The 16,659-nt window shown below is 40.0% G+C and overlaps 1 protein-coding gene and 1 pseudogene across 1 annotated transcript in view; both read left to right on the top strand.

Moving 5' to 3' along the window:
* CUBN (cubilin (intrinsic factor-cobalamin receptor)) overlaps positions 1 to 4,063 on the top strand; it is a 384,343-nt gene extending 380,280 nt beyond the window's left edge. Inside the window, exons 66-67 of the mRNA XM_006872611.1 lie at positions 2,483 to 2,718; positions 3,956 to 4,063. Coding sequence (XP_006872673.1) covers positions 2,483 to 2,718; positions 3,956 to 4,063 — 344 coding nt within the window. The remainder of the gene's footprint in view (positions 1 to 2,482; positions 2,719 to 3,955) is intronic.
* Positions 474 to 2,388, top strand: LOC102832951 (annotated as a pseudogene).
* Positions 4,064 to 16,659: the final 12,596 nt, after the last annotated feature.

The following is a 16,659-nucleotide window of genomic DNA, read 5'->3' as shown; positions in this document are numbered from 1 at the left end:
TGGGTTCCAGGAGAATCAAACATTTCATCTGATCATACACATTCTTGTATGTATACAGCAGCTGCCTTCCTTGCAGGCCCTGCCATTTCTGGCGCTCATAGAGGCTAATTGCTGTTTCATGATGCTAAGTACTTTTTTGGGACTCCTGGTATGGCACTGTAGGATCAGCACTGGACTGCAAACAACAAGGTCGGAAGTTCAAACCCACCAACTGCTCCTCGGAAACCCTGTACAGTGTTGCTGACTTAATAGCACTTATCAACAACTACAAGTATGTTCCTGCATCTTTGATTGGTTGGTTGTCAAATAGCTGAGGAAATTTAAGTCTTACCAGTAGATTTACCTCTATAAAACTTCCCAAATATCTTAAAAACCTCAGGATATAAGATCTCTTCAAAATAAAGATATTTATAAGGACTCAGGTTTACTGCCAGAATTAGTCATTCTGAAGGGAGAACGTTTTCATCCCCACTATGGCTGAGCTAATACCGAAGAAACTACAGGCAGACGTGGAGAAATAGCAACAGCTATGAAAGGACTTGAGTAATTCCGTGTCAGGGTCACAGAAGCTTGAGGCACAGCTAACAGAAAACAACATCATTAAGGAGGGACCCATCTGCTGGATGGGTCCAACGTGGTCTTCAAATTTTGGGGTCCTGTGCTGGTCAAACAGGATTCTAGGAGAGGCTAGGATCACTGTGAGGAAGAGGCTGGACTCTGCTACAGCTGCGATTCAACGCTATGAGGCCCAGCTCCTGGACCTGGAGAGATAGTCATAGCGACAGAGAGAGGCTCTTGCTCAGCTGTGCAGGAATTCCAGAGGGCCCAGCAGCAAAGGCAGGAAGGCCTGCCCTCGTGGTGGGTGAAGGGGAAGGTAGAGAATTAGGCAACTCTAGGATCTATAGTGTAGCTAATAAAATGTGAAAACACCTGGATAAAAAATAAATTAAAAGGACTCATTTAAATATACCAAGGGTTGTATCAAGACAGTTGTAGATAACGAATTTTTGGCTCCTAAAGAAAGTCCTGGTGTGGCACTCTTAGGTAAGTATTAGACTGCTAACCACAAGGTCAGTGGTTCAAACCCACTCAAAAACCCTGCACAGGGTTGCTATGAGCCAGAACTGACTGAATAGCACTTAACAACAGCAAAGAAAGCTTCAAAATTATCCCCAATGCCCACATTTTATAGTGATGGTGGTGGTGGTGGTGGTGCCATGGAGTCAGTTCCGACTCATAGCAACCCTGTGTAGGTTTTCTGAGACTATAAATCTTTACAGCCTCATCTGTCTCCCCTGGAACCACTGGTAATTTCGAACTAGCTGACCTTGAGGTTAGCAGCCCAACTCGTAACCACTACACAAGATTAATGAGTTGGTAAAATGCACAGGATTCCAACTCTAGGTGTCAGACCCCAGTCCAGTAGTTCAAATATACCAGCCACTCTGAGAGAAAGATGAGGGTTTCTGCTCCCATAAAGATTTACAGCCTCAGAAACCCTATCTAGGGTCACTGTAAGTCAGAACCCATTCCATGACACACAGCCACCACCACCAACAGCATCGTTATTGGAGGTCCTGGTGTGGCACTGTAGGATCAGCACTGGACTACTAATCACAAGGTTCGTTGTTCAAATTCACCATCTGCCATTGGAAACCCTATACATGGCCTTTATGAGTAGAACTGACTGCTGGCACTTAATAACAACAACAACATCATTATCAGAATCCTTAGTGGCATTGTAGAATAAGCACTGGTTGGCAGTTCAAACCCACTAGTCACTACTCAGGAGAAAGATAAGGTTCTCTACTCCAGTAAAGATTTACAGCCTTGGAAACCCTATAAAGGGTCACTATGAGTTGAGGTGAGGGTGGTTGTTTGTTTTTGGTGTTTTGTTGTTCTTGCTGTTACATCATTATCATCATATGGAGACCTCTACACCATCAAAAGTACACAGAGAACTTTAATGACTCGCCTCTCCTGAGTGGTTCAAACAGTTAAGCCCTCAACTATTAGTCAAAAAGTTGGTGGTTCAAAGCCACCAAGAGGCACCTCAGAAGAAAGGATTGCCCATCACCTTCTGAAAGGTCATTGCCTTAAACACTTATGGAGTGTAGTTCTATTCTGCACACATAGAGTTGCCATGAGTCTGAGCTGACTTGATAGAAATGAACAACCATAGTTACTTTATCAAGTTATTTATTTTCCCATTTTGTTCTCAATTCTCTATTTTCAACTTTCTGGAGCTAGTTGAAATGTAGGGAATGTAGGGAAAAGAACTTGGAGCGTGAGAGCAAGGGCTGCAAACCAAAGAAGGTACAAGAGAAGGGCTTCTGCCACTACTGCTCATGGAGACTTGCTTGTAAGTCTCGCACCTTAAGAAGTTGAGAGAAGTCCTGTGCCTTCCTCACACATGCGCTGAAGTGGACTGGGTGGTTCAAACTTCATTGACTCATACTTGCTACATTTTTTTACCTTACAGGTTGTGGTGGAATTCTTTATGGAGACAGTGGTTCCTTCACCAGCCCTGGCTACCCAGACACTTACCCTAACAACACTCACTGCGAGTGGGCCATCACCGCTCCTTCTGGGAGGCCGGTCACAGTCACCTTTTACTTTATCAGCATCGATGATCCAGGAGACTGTGTCCACAACTATCTCATTCTCTATGATGGACCAGATGAGCATTCCCCATCCACTGGACCATACTGTGCATCAGTGAGTCAAATGATCATTTTCAGACTCTTATGTTGTTATTTGTAAATAATGAAAGAAACTCAGTATAGAAGCTTAAAGGCAGACATAGGCAAAATGCAAAGGAAAAGCCTTTTAGCAAATTCAAGTTTTCCTGCTTTCCTTTTTATCTTGGGAGCACTACTGCCATCTAGTGGACATGGCTTTAAATTAATTTTATTGTAAAGTGTTTCTGTTCACAGTGACCCTGGTATGGAGTCCTGGCATGGCACTATACGATATGCACAAAGTCAATTTTAACAGCATGGTTGGCGGTTCAAACTCACCAGCAGCTCCTTGGAAACCCTATACAGGGCCTCTATGAGTAGGAACCGACTTGATGGCACTTAATAACAACATAGAGTTTCTGAGTCTCTAGGACTTTTGTTGTGGTACTAGAGATTCAGCACAAGACTGTGAACTACAGAGTCAGCAGTTCAAACCCATCAGCTGCTCCTTGGAAACCGTATATAGGGTAGCTATGAGTCAGAACAGACTCGACAGCACTTAACACTAAGTCTTTGCCAAAGCAAGAAAGCTTCACCTTTCTTTCACAGAGCAGCTGGTGAGCTTGAACTGCCAACCTTGTGGTTAGCAGTCCAGTGCTTTGTTACAGAATCACAGTGCCCCTAAATTAATGTTGTTTTTGTTAAGTGTTACCAAGTTGGTTCCAACTTACAGAGCATTTCCAAAGAGCAGCTGGGTTTGAACTGTCAACCTTGTAGTTAGCAGTTCCGTGCTTATCCTAAAGCAACACACTTGTAGTTACGAAACTTGGAGTTGTTTAACATTCCAGACTTAAGTTCCCACCCAAACCTACTGAATCTGAATTTCTGGAGTAGCCATTTTTTAAGATACGCAGGTTTACTGTCAATTCTGTCAAATTTCTTACTGTAATAATCCTTTTTCTTTTTTTGTTGACTAGATGAACGTTTCTAGAAAATGTGCAAACTACATAGTGCCCTTTGGTGTGGTGTAAATTATTATATATGCCTGAGTGTTTAAAAAAAAAAAAAGCTAAAGTGGATAGAGAGAAATACTATTAACTGATGGTACATGGAGGGGATTATAATCATTGTAATGAAACAAGGTGCATGATTTGTTGAATGTAAAACTGATGATCTGCCCTGTAAAATTTCACTCAACTCACAATAAAAACATTTTTTTTAATGTTCAAACTAGAGAAAAGTATAATTTATTATTTTGTTTTCTTCCATTTTAGGACACAGAGATAGCTCCATTTGTATTTTCTTCACATCACGTCTTCATAAAATTTCATTCTGAGTATGTGGTGCAGCCATCAGCATTCCGGTTAACGTGGGACAGCTAACCAGTGACCTCTATGTTTTCTCTGCACTTTGCTCCTACTGCCATCACTGGGCAGAACTCCGTCATCTGTATACAATCTGCCTGTGACTCTGAGAATAATTTGAACTGTGATGTTTTTCACCAAAGCATGTGTATCATCAATGTTTATACTCCTTTCATGTAAAAAATATGTAGCTTATTTAGTCTTAGCTGTGCATATTATTCTGCTAATATTTTGAGCTAAAACAAAATATCCTTAAAAAGTTGGAAGCAATTTTGACATAATATATTACAAATCTTAAAAAGTTAATGATAAAAGTATGATTTGACTGAATGTCAAAAGAAGAGTAATAAATAGTATTGAATTGTACATAATTTTGCTGTGTTTTTTTTTTTCTTTTTAACCCATTAAAATTTAGCCTTTCACTCTACGTATGTATAAATTTTCAGGTTGAAGTTGTACATTTTGATGAAGTATCGAGTCCTGGTGTGGCACTGTGGGATAATGCTTTCACTCTGGGGTATGTATAAATTTTCAGTTAAAGTTGTACATTTTGGTGAGGTATGTAAATACTCAAGCCTTCAAAAGTTCATAGAAAAATGGAATGAAAAGATAATGGAATTTTCCCACTGACTTTTTGAAGCTAGCCCACCGCACCACCAGGGCTCCTGTAATAGTTGTCGCTGTTGTTGGTAAGTGCAGTCAAGTTGGTTCAAACTCATAGTGACCATGTATAGGGTTTCTGGAAACAGCTGATGGGTTTGGACTGCTGACCATGTTACCAGTCCAGTGCTTATCCTACAGAGCCACACCAAGGCTCCCAGTACATGTTGTTATTGTTGTTGTTAGTGCCATCTAGTCAGTTCAGACTCATAGCAACACTGTATCGGGCTTCCAAGGAGTGGCTAGTGATTTTAAACCCCTGAACTTGTAGTCAGCAGTCCAGTGCTTATCTACCACGTCAGTACTCCCATACATACTGTTGTTCTTAAAGTGCCGTTGAATCAGTTCTGACTCATAGTGATGATCCTGTATGGGGTTTCTGAGGAGCTACTGGTGAGTTTGAACCACTGACCTTGTGGTTCAAACTGGCCTTTCAATTCTGCACCTATTTTACAGAGCCACACCAGGATTCTAACCATACCATTGTTGTTATTGTTAAGTGCTGTAGAGTCAGTTCTGACTCAGAAGGCTCTTGTATAGGGTTTCTAAGGAGCAGTTGGTGGGTTTAAACCACCAACCTTGTGGTTAGCAGTCCAGTGCTTATCCTACAGCACCACACCAGGACTCCATTGTTGTTGTTGTTGTTGTTGTTGTTATGTGCCGTGGAGTCGTTTCTGACGCGTAGTGACCCTGCCCAGGGTTTCCGAGGCTGCAAATCATTACAGGAGCAGAAAGCCTCATCTTTCTACTGCAGAACAACTGGTAGTTTTGAACTGCCGACCTTGAGGTTAGCAGTCCAATTCGTAACCGCTATGCTACCAGAGCTCCTTAGTAATCAATAAATACTGGCTTCTACTTCTTTATGTTATAATCACTAAATGTTCTTTGTTTCTCTCCCATTTACCTTTAACTTTAGTTTTTCCTGTGACTTCAGCCTTCCTTTCACTTAATTCCAAGACCCTGTGCTACCCTGATTATTTAATCTTTCTGGGCATCCCATACCTCTCATGTTGGTTCTTTACCTATTCCTTTAGATCCTTTCTTCACTCTCTTTCCACTAGGTACAGTGCTATTTATTGTTGAGGGCTTCTATTGGACCTGAACACAGATGATATTCATGTGTCCATATTTACAACTCCGTTCCAACTGCCTTCTCTTGGTTATTGTGTGCCATTGAGTCAGTTCCAATGCACAGTGACCCTATGTGACAAAGAATTGCCACATAGGGTTTCCTAGGCTGTAGTCTTTGCAAGTGGCATTGTAGGCTCAGCACTGGACTGCAAACCACAAGTTTGGAAGTTCAAACCCACCACCTGCTCCTTAGAAACCCTATATAGCAGGGGTGGTTGTTGTTGTAAAGTGCCATCGAGTTGATTCCGACACATAGAGAACCTGTAAGGGTTTCTGAGGAACAGCAGGTGAGCTTGAACCACCAACCTTGCAGTTCAAATGGCTTTGCAGTCTGACGCATTTACCCACAGCACCACACCAGGACTCCATATAGCAGGGGTGGGGAACCTTTTTTTTTTTTTTTTTTTTTGCCAAAATTTAGAACATCATTCACAGGCCATACAAAATTATCAACTTAAAAATTAGCCTGCAGTATTTGGTCATTTAATTACCCCTAATGTGATGGCTAAGGAGCTCTGGTAGCACAGTGGTTACGAATTGGGCTGTGAACCGCAAGGTCAGCAGTTTGAAACTACCAGCTGTTCCGCAGGAAAAAGTTGAGGCTTTCTGCTCCCATAAAGATTTACAGCCTCGGAAACCCTGTACAGGGTCGCTATGAGTCGGAATCGACTCCATGGCACATAACAACAAAAAATGTGATGGCTAAGGAGCTCTGGTAGCATAGTGGTTACAATCAGGCTGTGAACCTTAAGGCCAGCAGTTTGAAACTACCAGCTGTCCCACGGGAGAAAGATGAGGTTTTCTGCTCCCGAAAAGATTTACAGCTTTGGAAACCCTGTACAGGGTCGCTCTGAATCAGAACCAACTCCACGGCACAAAAAACAACAACAGTGTGATGGCTGGAAATGTGGTTGCCTTGGCAGGGTCAGACCAAATGATTTCTCTGGCCAGATACTGCCCGAGGGCTGGACATTCCCCAGCCCTGCTGTGTAGGGTCACTATGAGTTGGAAGTGACTTGGCAACACTTAACAACAACAGCAACAAATCTTTTCAGGACTAGATTGCCAGGTTTTTCTCCCTAAGAGTCATTGGTGTGTTCAAACTACCAACCCTTTGATAGCAGCTGAGTTTTTAACCATTTCACCACCTGGACTCCTTTTTGTGTATGATTTATTGTTGTTAAGTGTCTTTGAGTTGGTTTCAACTCATAGCAGCCCTATATAGGGTTTCTGAGGAGTGTATGGTGAATTTGAACCACCGACCTTGTGGATCAAACAGACTTTGCAGTCCAGTGCTTTATCTCACAGTGCCACACCAGGACTCCTGTGTATGATTTGTTGTTGTTGTTAAGTGCCTTTGAGTCAGTTCCAATTCATAGCGACCCTATATAGGGTTTCCGAGGAATGTCTGGTAAATTTGAACCACTGACCCTGTGGATCAAACTGACCTTGCAGCCCAGTGCTTTATCTCACAGTGCCACACCAGGACTACTGTGTATAATTTGTTATTGTTGTTAAGTGCCATCAAGTTGATTCTGACTCATAGCAACCTGCGTAGTTTCCAAGAAGCGGCTGGTGAGTTTGAGCCACCGACCTTGAGGTTCAAACCAACCTTGCGGTCCACTGTATTATCCTGCAGCGCCACACCAGGACTCCTGTGTATGATTTAGGCCTACACGAATGTTCTAATACTTCTCGTTCAACATATCTAAAACCAAACTCATTATCTCACTGTTTTATCCTCCCCCACCCCCAAAAAAGTTTCTCTTTCCTTTTAGTGGTAATTGGAACTACAATTACAGACCCTCCTAGTTTTGATACCCACTCCCTACCCCTATACCCCAGCATCCTGTTTGACTTCCAAATCTTATTCCTTCCATTTATAACCTCTTTTTAATTTCCAATCTGTCTTAGGATCATTCCTTATTACTGTTCTGAGTATATTCTCCACATTTCCTTTGTCATTTAGACCTGTCAGATTTAGCTTTATAAAACATGGCTCTTATTCAGCAAAATTTCTGTTCAAAAATCTTCATTAGACAAAAATCCAAACTCTTCAACCTGACATGGAAGGCTTCACATAGTCCTTCCTTGATATACCTTTATGGTCTTTCAATACATACCCCCATATGTTCTAGAGAAGACCTGTACACAACTATGTTATAGTCCATAGTCCTAGAATGTTTCCTTTTCTTTGTTTGCCCTGATCTTTTCCACCTGCTTGTAACTTCTTAAAGCCAGTCAATAAGAATTCATTCATTTTGATATTGTCACAGCAATTTTTATAATCATATAAAAATCTTGCCAGATAATTTCTTTATCACATTTAGTTGTACATATGAAGTCTACCTCCATTAAATTTGAGTTCTTTTTTGGAAGCTTTTTGTTGTGAATTGAGTAAAGGTTTACCGAGCAGATCATCAGTTTTACATTCAACAAATCATACACTTTGTTTCATTTCAAAGATTGCATTCCCTTTCATGTAATAACAGTAATTCCTCTTCCTCCCCGAGGTTCTTGTTTCCATTCTACCCTCCTTCCCCATCCTTCTGAACTTTGTCCTTAGGTACATGTTGCCTTTTGATCTTGAATGGTTGACCATTCCATGGTGAGCATGGCTTGCTTTCCCCTCTATATTCCTATCTACCACTTGACTGAAAATTGAGCCATGAGGGTAAGTTTCATTCCAGACCCGAAGGGTGGTCAAGGGCCATAGGCTCAGGTTCCCCCAGTTTCTTTCTGACGAGTAATTTTTGTCTATTTTATAATTTTGAGTTTGGTATCACATTTTATCGTACTCTATCCCTAACCTTACAATGTGATCCCCTTTCAGTGGAGTTGTTATGATAGCCAGGTACCATCTAGTTCTTTTGGCTTTAGTGTTGTAGAGAGTGATGTTCATGGGTTCCATTAGTTTATTGAACTAATTGATTCCAAGCAGCTTTAGTTTCATTACTCTTTCTTCCACGCAATAGAGACTAATAGTTTGTACCTTAGATGGCCACTCATGTTACTCACCAAAGTATGATATATGACACTGTCTTTGTCAACTTTGTTATGTCAATTGACAATGGTGTCTGTCTCCTAAGACTAAGTTTCTGAGACCCCAGGCCCAGCAACTCATTGCCTCAAGGTGTATGGTGATGTCTAAGAAGTTTCCGTCATTTTGTCCCCTGTATGTTCCACCACATTCATAGGTGTATTTCCAGAAAATGTAAATTATCATATACAAATATCCTCTTGTCAAACTTTATATATTTGTGGGTTTATTCCCACTCTCCCTCCCACACCTGTTCAGTCCATATATCTATCTACCCATGGTTGCACGGTTGAGTGTATACCAATATTTACCTCTATCCTCTTGCTTTCCTCCCTGTGTCTTCACCTGTCTTCACTTTTCTGCTTACGTCTCTCTTATGTATTGCCTTCTCTGTCACCTGAGTTAACATGTGTCTACTCTCTAGCTTGTGAATTACTCTCCCTTCCCTTATACCCCTGATAACCATCAAAGAATATTTCTTTTATCATGAAAACCGTTTCTTGAGTTTTTACAATAGTTTTCTCATACAATATTTGTCCTTTTGTGACTGGCTAATTTCACTCCAGTGGCTGTCCAAAACCTAGAAGATGGTGTGTAATTGCAAAGGGATGGGACAAAGTCTTGCCTTCAAGAGCTACATGCTAACTATAGCTGTAGACAAGCACAGGAGGGGAAACCATGACTGAGGATTGAAAGACATCATCAGCACTGAGCAAAGGCCTACAGAGTTGCTGAGGTCCTCAGTGACCCTTTTGTCCTTAAAATAAGTTACCAAGCTAAATAGCTATGCTTACCACTGCAATTTAATGCTCTGTAATTTTTAGATTTTTTTTCCCAAAGCAATTCATCCCCAAAATTTTTCAGAGAATAATATACTCTTTCATCTTTCTATCATAATGCTATTGTTTCCATAATTTATTCTTATCTCTTTGATAAACCATATATATATCCTTCAAAAAATTATATTCTACATATTGCATTTATTATATCATGAGCATTTTGCATGTTACTGATCTTAACATAGGAGTCCTGGTGTGACACTGTGGGTTAATGCACCAGACTGCAAAGCTGTTTGAACTACAAGGTTGGTGGTTCAAGCTCACCAACTATTCCTTGGAAACCCTATACAGGGTTGCTATGGGTCGGATCAGACTCAATGACACTTAACAACAACAACTCTTATAATTATACCTTTAAATGATGTATCAGTTGTTATGCTATGTTTTATTAGCTATCATCCTACCTACTTCTCTTGTTTCTCTTTTACAACTACAACAGACGAGCATAATTTCCCATAACTTTTTAGCATTGTACTTTGAAAACATTATAAAATCACAGGATATTGAAAAAGACAGCATAGAGAGATCTTATGTACCCTTCACTCAGGCCCTCTCAACTTTCCAGAATTTGTGTGTCATTATTTCCTATGGCTAACATGATCACACTCTGGTAGTGTAGGGGTTATGAGTTGGGCTGCTAACCTCAAAGTCAGCAGTTCAAAACTACCAGCTGTTCCACGGAAGAAAGATGAGGTTTCTGCTCCCATAAAGGTATACAGACTCAGAAATCCTATGAAGGGTTGCTATGAGCCGGATCCAACTCCACGGCACACAGGCACCACACCAACATAAGAAAATGATACTCATTTATCACTGATCAAAATCCCTGCTGCTTTCATAAAAGTTTTCAGGAGGAGATCATAAGTCACTGTTATTAAATCATTCATTTGGGGAAAAATTCCTAAGCATGTTGCAAATTTGGTAAAAACCTTCAGGAATAAGTTTTCAATTGTATTTTAAATCATTCATAGTAAGGGGGAATTCTGAAAATTTAATGTATTTGGCAAAGTGAATTCTTAGAGAAACAATTTTGCTAATAGGATTTTGTTCTAGAACTGATACAAAGTGCTACATGTCTCTACTCAGGTTAAAAACAGGGCAGCTACACAAGGGAATTATGTTTATTATAAAATAGACGGTAGTATAAAGAGCTGCAACCAGCTGCACCACGGGAGAAAGATGAGGCTTTCTACTCCCGTAAAGATTTACACCCTCGGAAACCCTATACAGGGTCGCTATGGATCGGAAACGACTCGATGGCATATAACAACAACAACAACAACAACAATAAAAAGTAGTATTTTGAATATTCTAAATCATAGGGTTGTTGTTGTTAAGTGCCATCGAGTCAGTTCCGATTCACAGTGACCCTGTATATAGTTTCCAAGGAGTAGCTGGTGAGCTTGAACCGCTAACCTTGTGATTCAAACTGACTTTGCAGTCCAGCACATTAACCCACAGAGCCACACCAGGAATCCAAATGATAGAGTAATATGTCTGAAATATTATCAGAAGGGACCAGTCCTTGGAGAAGGATATCATGTTTAGTAAAGTGGGGAGTAGGAGATAAAGAGGAAGACCCCAATGAGATGGATTGGCCCAAGGCAGCAGCAATGGGCTCAGCCATAGCAATGGTTGTGAGGTTGGCCCAGGACCAGACAGTGTTTCATTCTACGGTGCATAAGGTCACTATGAGTCAGTATCGATTCAATGAAACCTAACAATAACAACAAATCATTGGGTGTGTTGAAATTGTTGATGCTAACATGAAAAATTATACGTATGTATGTGTATACTTTCAAGGGTACAGCATTTCTATTGTCTATTCCTATTTAACAACTTATAAATAGGTGATAGGAGCTACTATTTAATAAAAAGTAGAACTCTCAATGCTTCATGTTTATCTCCTAGGTTTTCAGACATATAACTAAATGAAGTAGTTATTAGTTTTCTCCCCTCTTTCACAAGAAAATCCAGCTTCCTTAATCAAGTGTTCTACTGCCTCTAACAAGGAGATTAATTTTATGCTAAATATGCAAAATTAAGTTTTACTAGCAACATGAGACCAGGTGAATGAAAGAAGCTAGGAAATGTGTTAATTATTTTTCTCTAATACTCAAATATCAGAGAAACTGACATCCATGTTAGGGGACATCCATGTTGACTTTTTGAGTATCCACACAATTGTAATGTCAGAGTGCATAGTACAGAGCCAGATAAATAAAATATTCCCACCTTAAAAATCTCTGCCTCTTTTAAGTATCATAAAGTTGACAAAAATATACATATTATATTTCATACATGTGGTATGTATGTTGTTGTTATGTGCTGTGGAGTTGGTTCTGACTCATAGCGACCCTGTACAGGGTTTCTGAGGCTGTAAGTCTTTACGGGAGCAGAACACCTCATCTGTCTCCCACAGAACAGCTGATAGTTTCGAACTGCTGACCTTGCGGTTCACAGCCCAATTCATAACCACTACACTACCAGAGCTCCTTGATATGCATGTATGTATAGATATATATGAAATACATACGTATATAAAATGATGTATAAATAGATCAACTTTATGGATAACATTAGAAAGAACAGTGAATTCATTGAATAAACAATCAAATCTAAAGGGTCTTGACAAGCTGCAACAGTGAACTAAATCTAGTAAGATGAAATTTGATAGGACTAGATGCAAAATCTTGTTCTTTTATAAAAAAATGAATGGGAAAGAGAGATATGGAAAGAATTTAACAATAACATACTGAATGACATGAGAATTTTATCTGAACACAAGCATAACATGATATAGCTGTCACAAAATAAAAGATGATTTCATCTTAAACTGCATTACTGGAGTGATGGTATCTGTAAAAATCATTTTCAGTCAGAGATAGATTATACTAGTCATATAGACACTGCCTGAGGAGGGTTATTAGAATAGCCTGGAGATGTATACAGGAAGTTGCAGAAAGCATAATCAATATTATTATATAATTTCAAAAATTTTAAACATAAAAAGCAAAACAAAATAGTGCTCTGCAATACTCCATTCTGGTTACCCAGAAAAATATGGTGATTTTTAGGGGTTGTTGGTGTTGTTAAAGGAGCTCTGGTAGCTTAGTGGTTACAATCGGGCTACGAACCACAAGGTCAGCAGTTCGAAACTACCAGCTGTTCCGCAGAAAAAAAAATGAGGCTTTCTGCTCCCGTAAAGATTTACAGCCTTGGAAACCCTGTACCGGGTTGCTATGAGTCAGAACCGACTCCACGGCACATCATCGCCACCACTACCACCAGTGTTGTTAAGTGCTGTCTAGTCGATTACAACTTACAGAAACCCTGTATAGAAATTCTGAAGAGCAGCTGGTGGGTGTGAAGTACCACCCTGTCGGAAAATGTCCAATGTTGAACCTATAGTGCCACATCAGGACTCCTTTAAAAGGTTGTTGTTGTTGTTGTTTGTTGTTGTTGTTGTTGTTAAGTGCCATCAAGTCAGTACCGACTCAAAGCAACCCTATGAGCAACAGAACGAAACACTGTTGTTATTGTTAAGTGCCTTCAAACAGGGGTGGACATATTGAAACAATGGACATTTTTATGTATAGTTAAAAAGAAGTGGACTTAGTAATTTTTAAGTCTATTAGCAATTTATCTGGAAATTTTTCAATGCAATTGCTGTTTGTTTAGTAAAACCTTAAGAATTATATAGCATCAAAATCATATTGTTCCATGGAGCTGCGGAGCCGGCGCTGACAGTGGTTGTGGCTGGAGCGGGCAGCTGAGACAAAGACGAAGACAGCATCAGTTATGGTGTGTGGAATTCCAAGAGAGGCCTGGAACCTAAATGAGAAGATGCTTTCAAGGAACAGCTTCTATGAGAGTGGGTCTGCAGAGTCATCTGTTTGATTGTATGAAATGTTCTCAGCCCCGAGATAACTGAATAGGTGATTTCACTGACAAGAAGTGACAGCCAGCTACAGGTCTTGGGTCAACCCTGAAATTTTTATGCTTGCCTGGTAGTTCAGAAATGAATCTCTGTAGAACAAGAAGCAAAAGGGAAACAAAGTGGTTTTTTACTACTTCTTTATTAAATCAACTGCATAAGATACTTGACTTCCAGAAACAACAACAAAGCGAAGCAATAAAATTATTATTTTGACATCACTGGACATTCATCATATTAAAGAACATACTTTGTGGAGCTTCCTGAATTGAGATTTGGACTCTTCACGGAAGCTTATTTATACCTAGGACTACAAGCATGAGTGAATTCTGGTTGTGTGTAAACTGCTATATTGCAGAACAGCCTCAACCTGAGGAGATGGTAGTTAAACTGAGGTGGCATGCATGCCTTTGAACTCATGGACACAGTTCTTTGGATTGTGGCTTAATTTTCAGTATTTAAATCAGTATGAAACTTATCTCAAGATAGCACGATCCTTTTTGTGAATGCTAGCACCATTCTGAAATTCTTTTTCCATGTTAAGCATTTCTCTTTCTACTTCCAGCCCTCAACCTTACGATTTTTATTGGTAAGCAAGACTCTCCTAGAATCTGTTAACTTGCCACCATTTATGTATATTTTGGAAGGTATGAGACCCACAAGCACTCTGATCCTTTTTGGTCATTTGAAACTTCAGCAGAGTAGATCTCAGCATGCTTTATGGAGTTGTTTTATATAGAAGTCCACAGAGTGACAGAAATCGGAATTCTCTTTGTTGCTTTGGGCTGACAATCCTGCTGCTATTAAACAGAGGAAGTTTAGCTGTGGCACCAAGTCACATGGGTTTCACAGGAAAAGATAACTTGTAGCTTATATAGAAGTATGACTTTTGGATCTATTTGACTAGAATTGCAATGAAAGAAAAGCTTGCATTCATAAGGCAAATATATATATATATAATTCCTTTGTTACAACTATAAAGGTAGAAGTTATATAACAAAAAGCGGGGAGTAGTTAATCTTACATTCCAGGAACAGAGGAACCAGGACCATCAAGGGAGAAGAGCTCTGGTAGCATAGTGGTTACGAATCAGGCTGCAAACCGCAAGGTCAGCAGTTTGAAACTACCAGCTGTTCTGTGGGAGAAAGATGAAGCTTTCTGCTCCCTTAAAGATTTACAGCCTCGGAAACCCTGTACAGGGTCGCTATGAGTCGGAACCAACTCCACGGCACATAACCAACCAACCAATGCAGAGAAGCAGAAATACCAGAGACAGAGGCAGAGATGATGACATGGAGAGATAGAGCAGCTGAGGACTCTTGACTCATGGTGGAAAGAGAAAGACTGAGTGCTGGTGGGCAGGAGATTGGTTTGCAAAATGTGCCCTTTGGTTGTTTAAATAATTATATATTCCTGCATGTTTTTGTGTACATTAAAAAAAAATAAAGAGGGAATAGAAGCAAATATTGTTAATCGATGGTGCATAGAGGGGATTGTAACCATTGCAATGAAACAAAATACTATTGGTTGAATGCAAAACCGATGTTCTCTCATGTAAAAACTCTCACTCAATTCACAATAAAAACTTAAAAAATAAAATAAAATAAGAGGTAAGTTCAAAAATATATATCATTCCTAATGAAAAATTTCTGCTTTCTGAGATCACAAGTTATCCATGATTATTAATTTAATGGAAAAGTTATTGGAATAAAAATTATATAAAACTTATTAGATAATTGATTATTTTTTTCCAAATTAAAATGTAATAGCATGTTTATTTATTACTTAGCTTGTAGTTTTATTGTAATTTAAAGACTAGCTCAGGGGTGTGTTTCATTAAGAATTCTGGAAAACCTGAAAAGAGAAGAGCATCGTAAAGGAGTATAAACAAAGTTGTGGAAGACAGGATGAGGATGGAAGCGTGTCAACAAATGGAACCGAAAGTATGAAGCCACCATCCGAAATAATGGCAAGAGAGAAAGGGATTGCTTTTCCAGGGGTTTTCTGGCTGGAGGACTGGCAGGTACAGAGTGCTGGGAAAACGGAGACCACAAGTAATGGACTTGCATGATTGGAACCTACCGTCCGTCCTTCCACCAGTGACCGCAACCTGCTAACTACCCGCAGACCAAGATCTAGGTTCTCATGTACCTATTAATTTAACAAAGAGCCTAAGGAAAATTAATGACCTATACAACGACCTGTACTAGGAAAGGAGTCCTGGTGTGGCGTTGTGGGCTAGTATGCTGAACTGCAAAGCCATTTGAACCACAAGGTTGGTGGTTCAAATTCACCAGTCACTCTTTGGAAACCCTACACAGGGTCACTATGGGTTGGAACCGACTCAACAGCACTTAACAACAACAGCAACATACTAGGAAAACAAATAAAGTAAGTTCCCAGGTTAAGAACATCTCACTTACTGACAACTTGAACTTGCCTTTTAATGTCAGGGACATTTGCCCTCATTGAGAAAGACTGAACCAACTCCTACTCTGAGCCTTTTCTTGCACTAAACAAACAAACAAACCCCAAACCAACCTACTGCCATCAAGTAGATTCTCATTTGTAGTGACCGTATAGGACAGAATAGTATTTTAGGGTTTCTGAGACTGTAAATCTTTATGGGATCAGACAGCCTCCTCTTTCTCCAATGGAGCAGCTGGTGGGTTTGAACCACCAATCTTGAGGTTAGCAGCCAAATGCTTAGTCCGAAGCACCACCAGAGCTCCTTTTGCACTAAAAATAAAACAAAAACCCCACCGTCACTGAATTAATTCTGACTCATATAGTGACTCAGTGTAAGGTTTCCAAGGCTGCGAATCTTTACAGAAACAGAAAACCTCCTCTTTTTTCTGCAGAACAACTGTTGTGCTTGAACTGACAACCTTCTGGTTAGCAGTACAGTGCTTACCCTATAGCACCACCAGCTGCATACAGTTATTCCAACTTACCTAAAGACATGCCTAGGAATGACTCTTGTTCATAACCAGAGAACAGCCTTTAC

The sequence above is a fragment of the Chrysochloris asiatica genome, unplaced genomic scaffold (genome assembly GCF_000296735.1).
Source record: "Chrysochloris asiatica unplaced genomic scaffold, ChrAsi1.0 scaffold00206, whole genome shotgun sequence".
NCBI lineage: Eukaryota > Metazoa > Chordata > Mammalia > Afrosoricida > Chrysochloridae > Chrysochloris > Chrysochloris asiatica.
The sequence above is the reverse complement of the archived record's forward strand: the minus strand, read 5'-3'. Positions and strand labels throughout refer to the sequence as shown.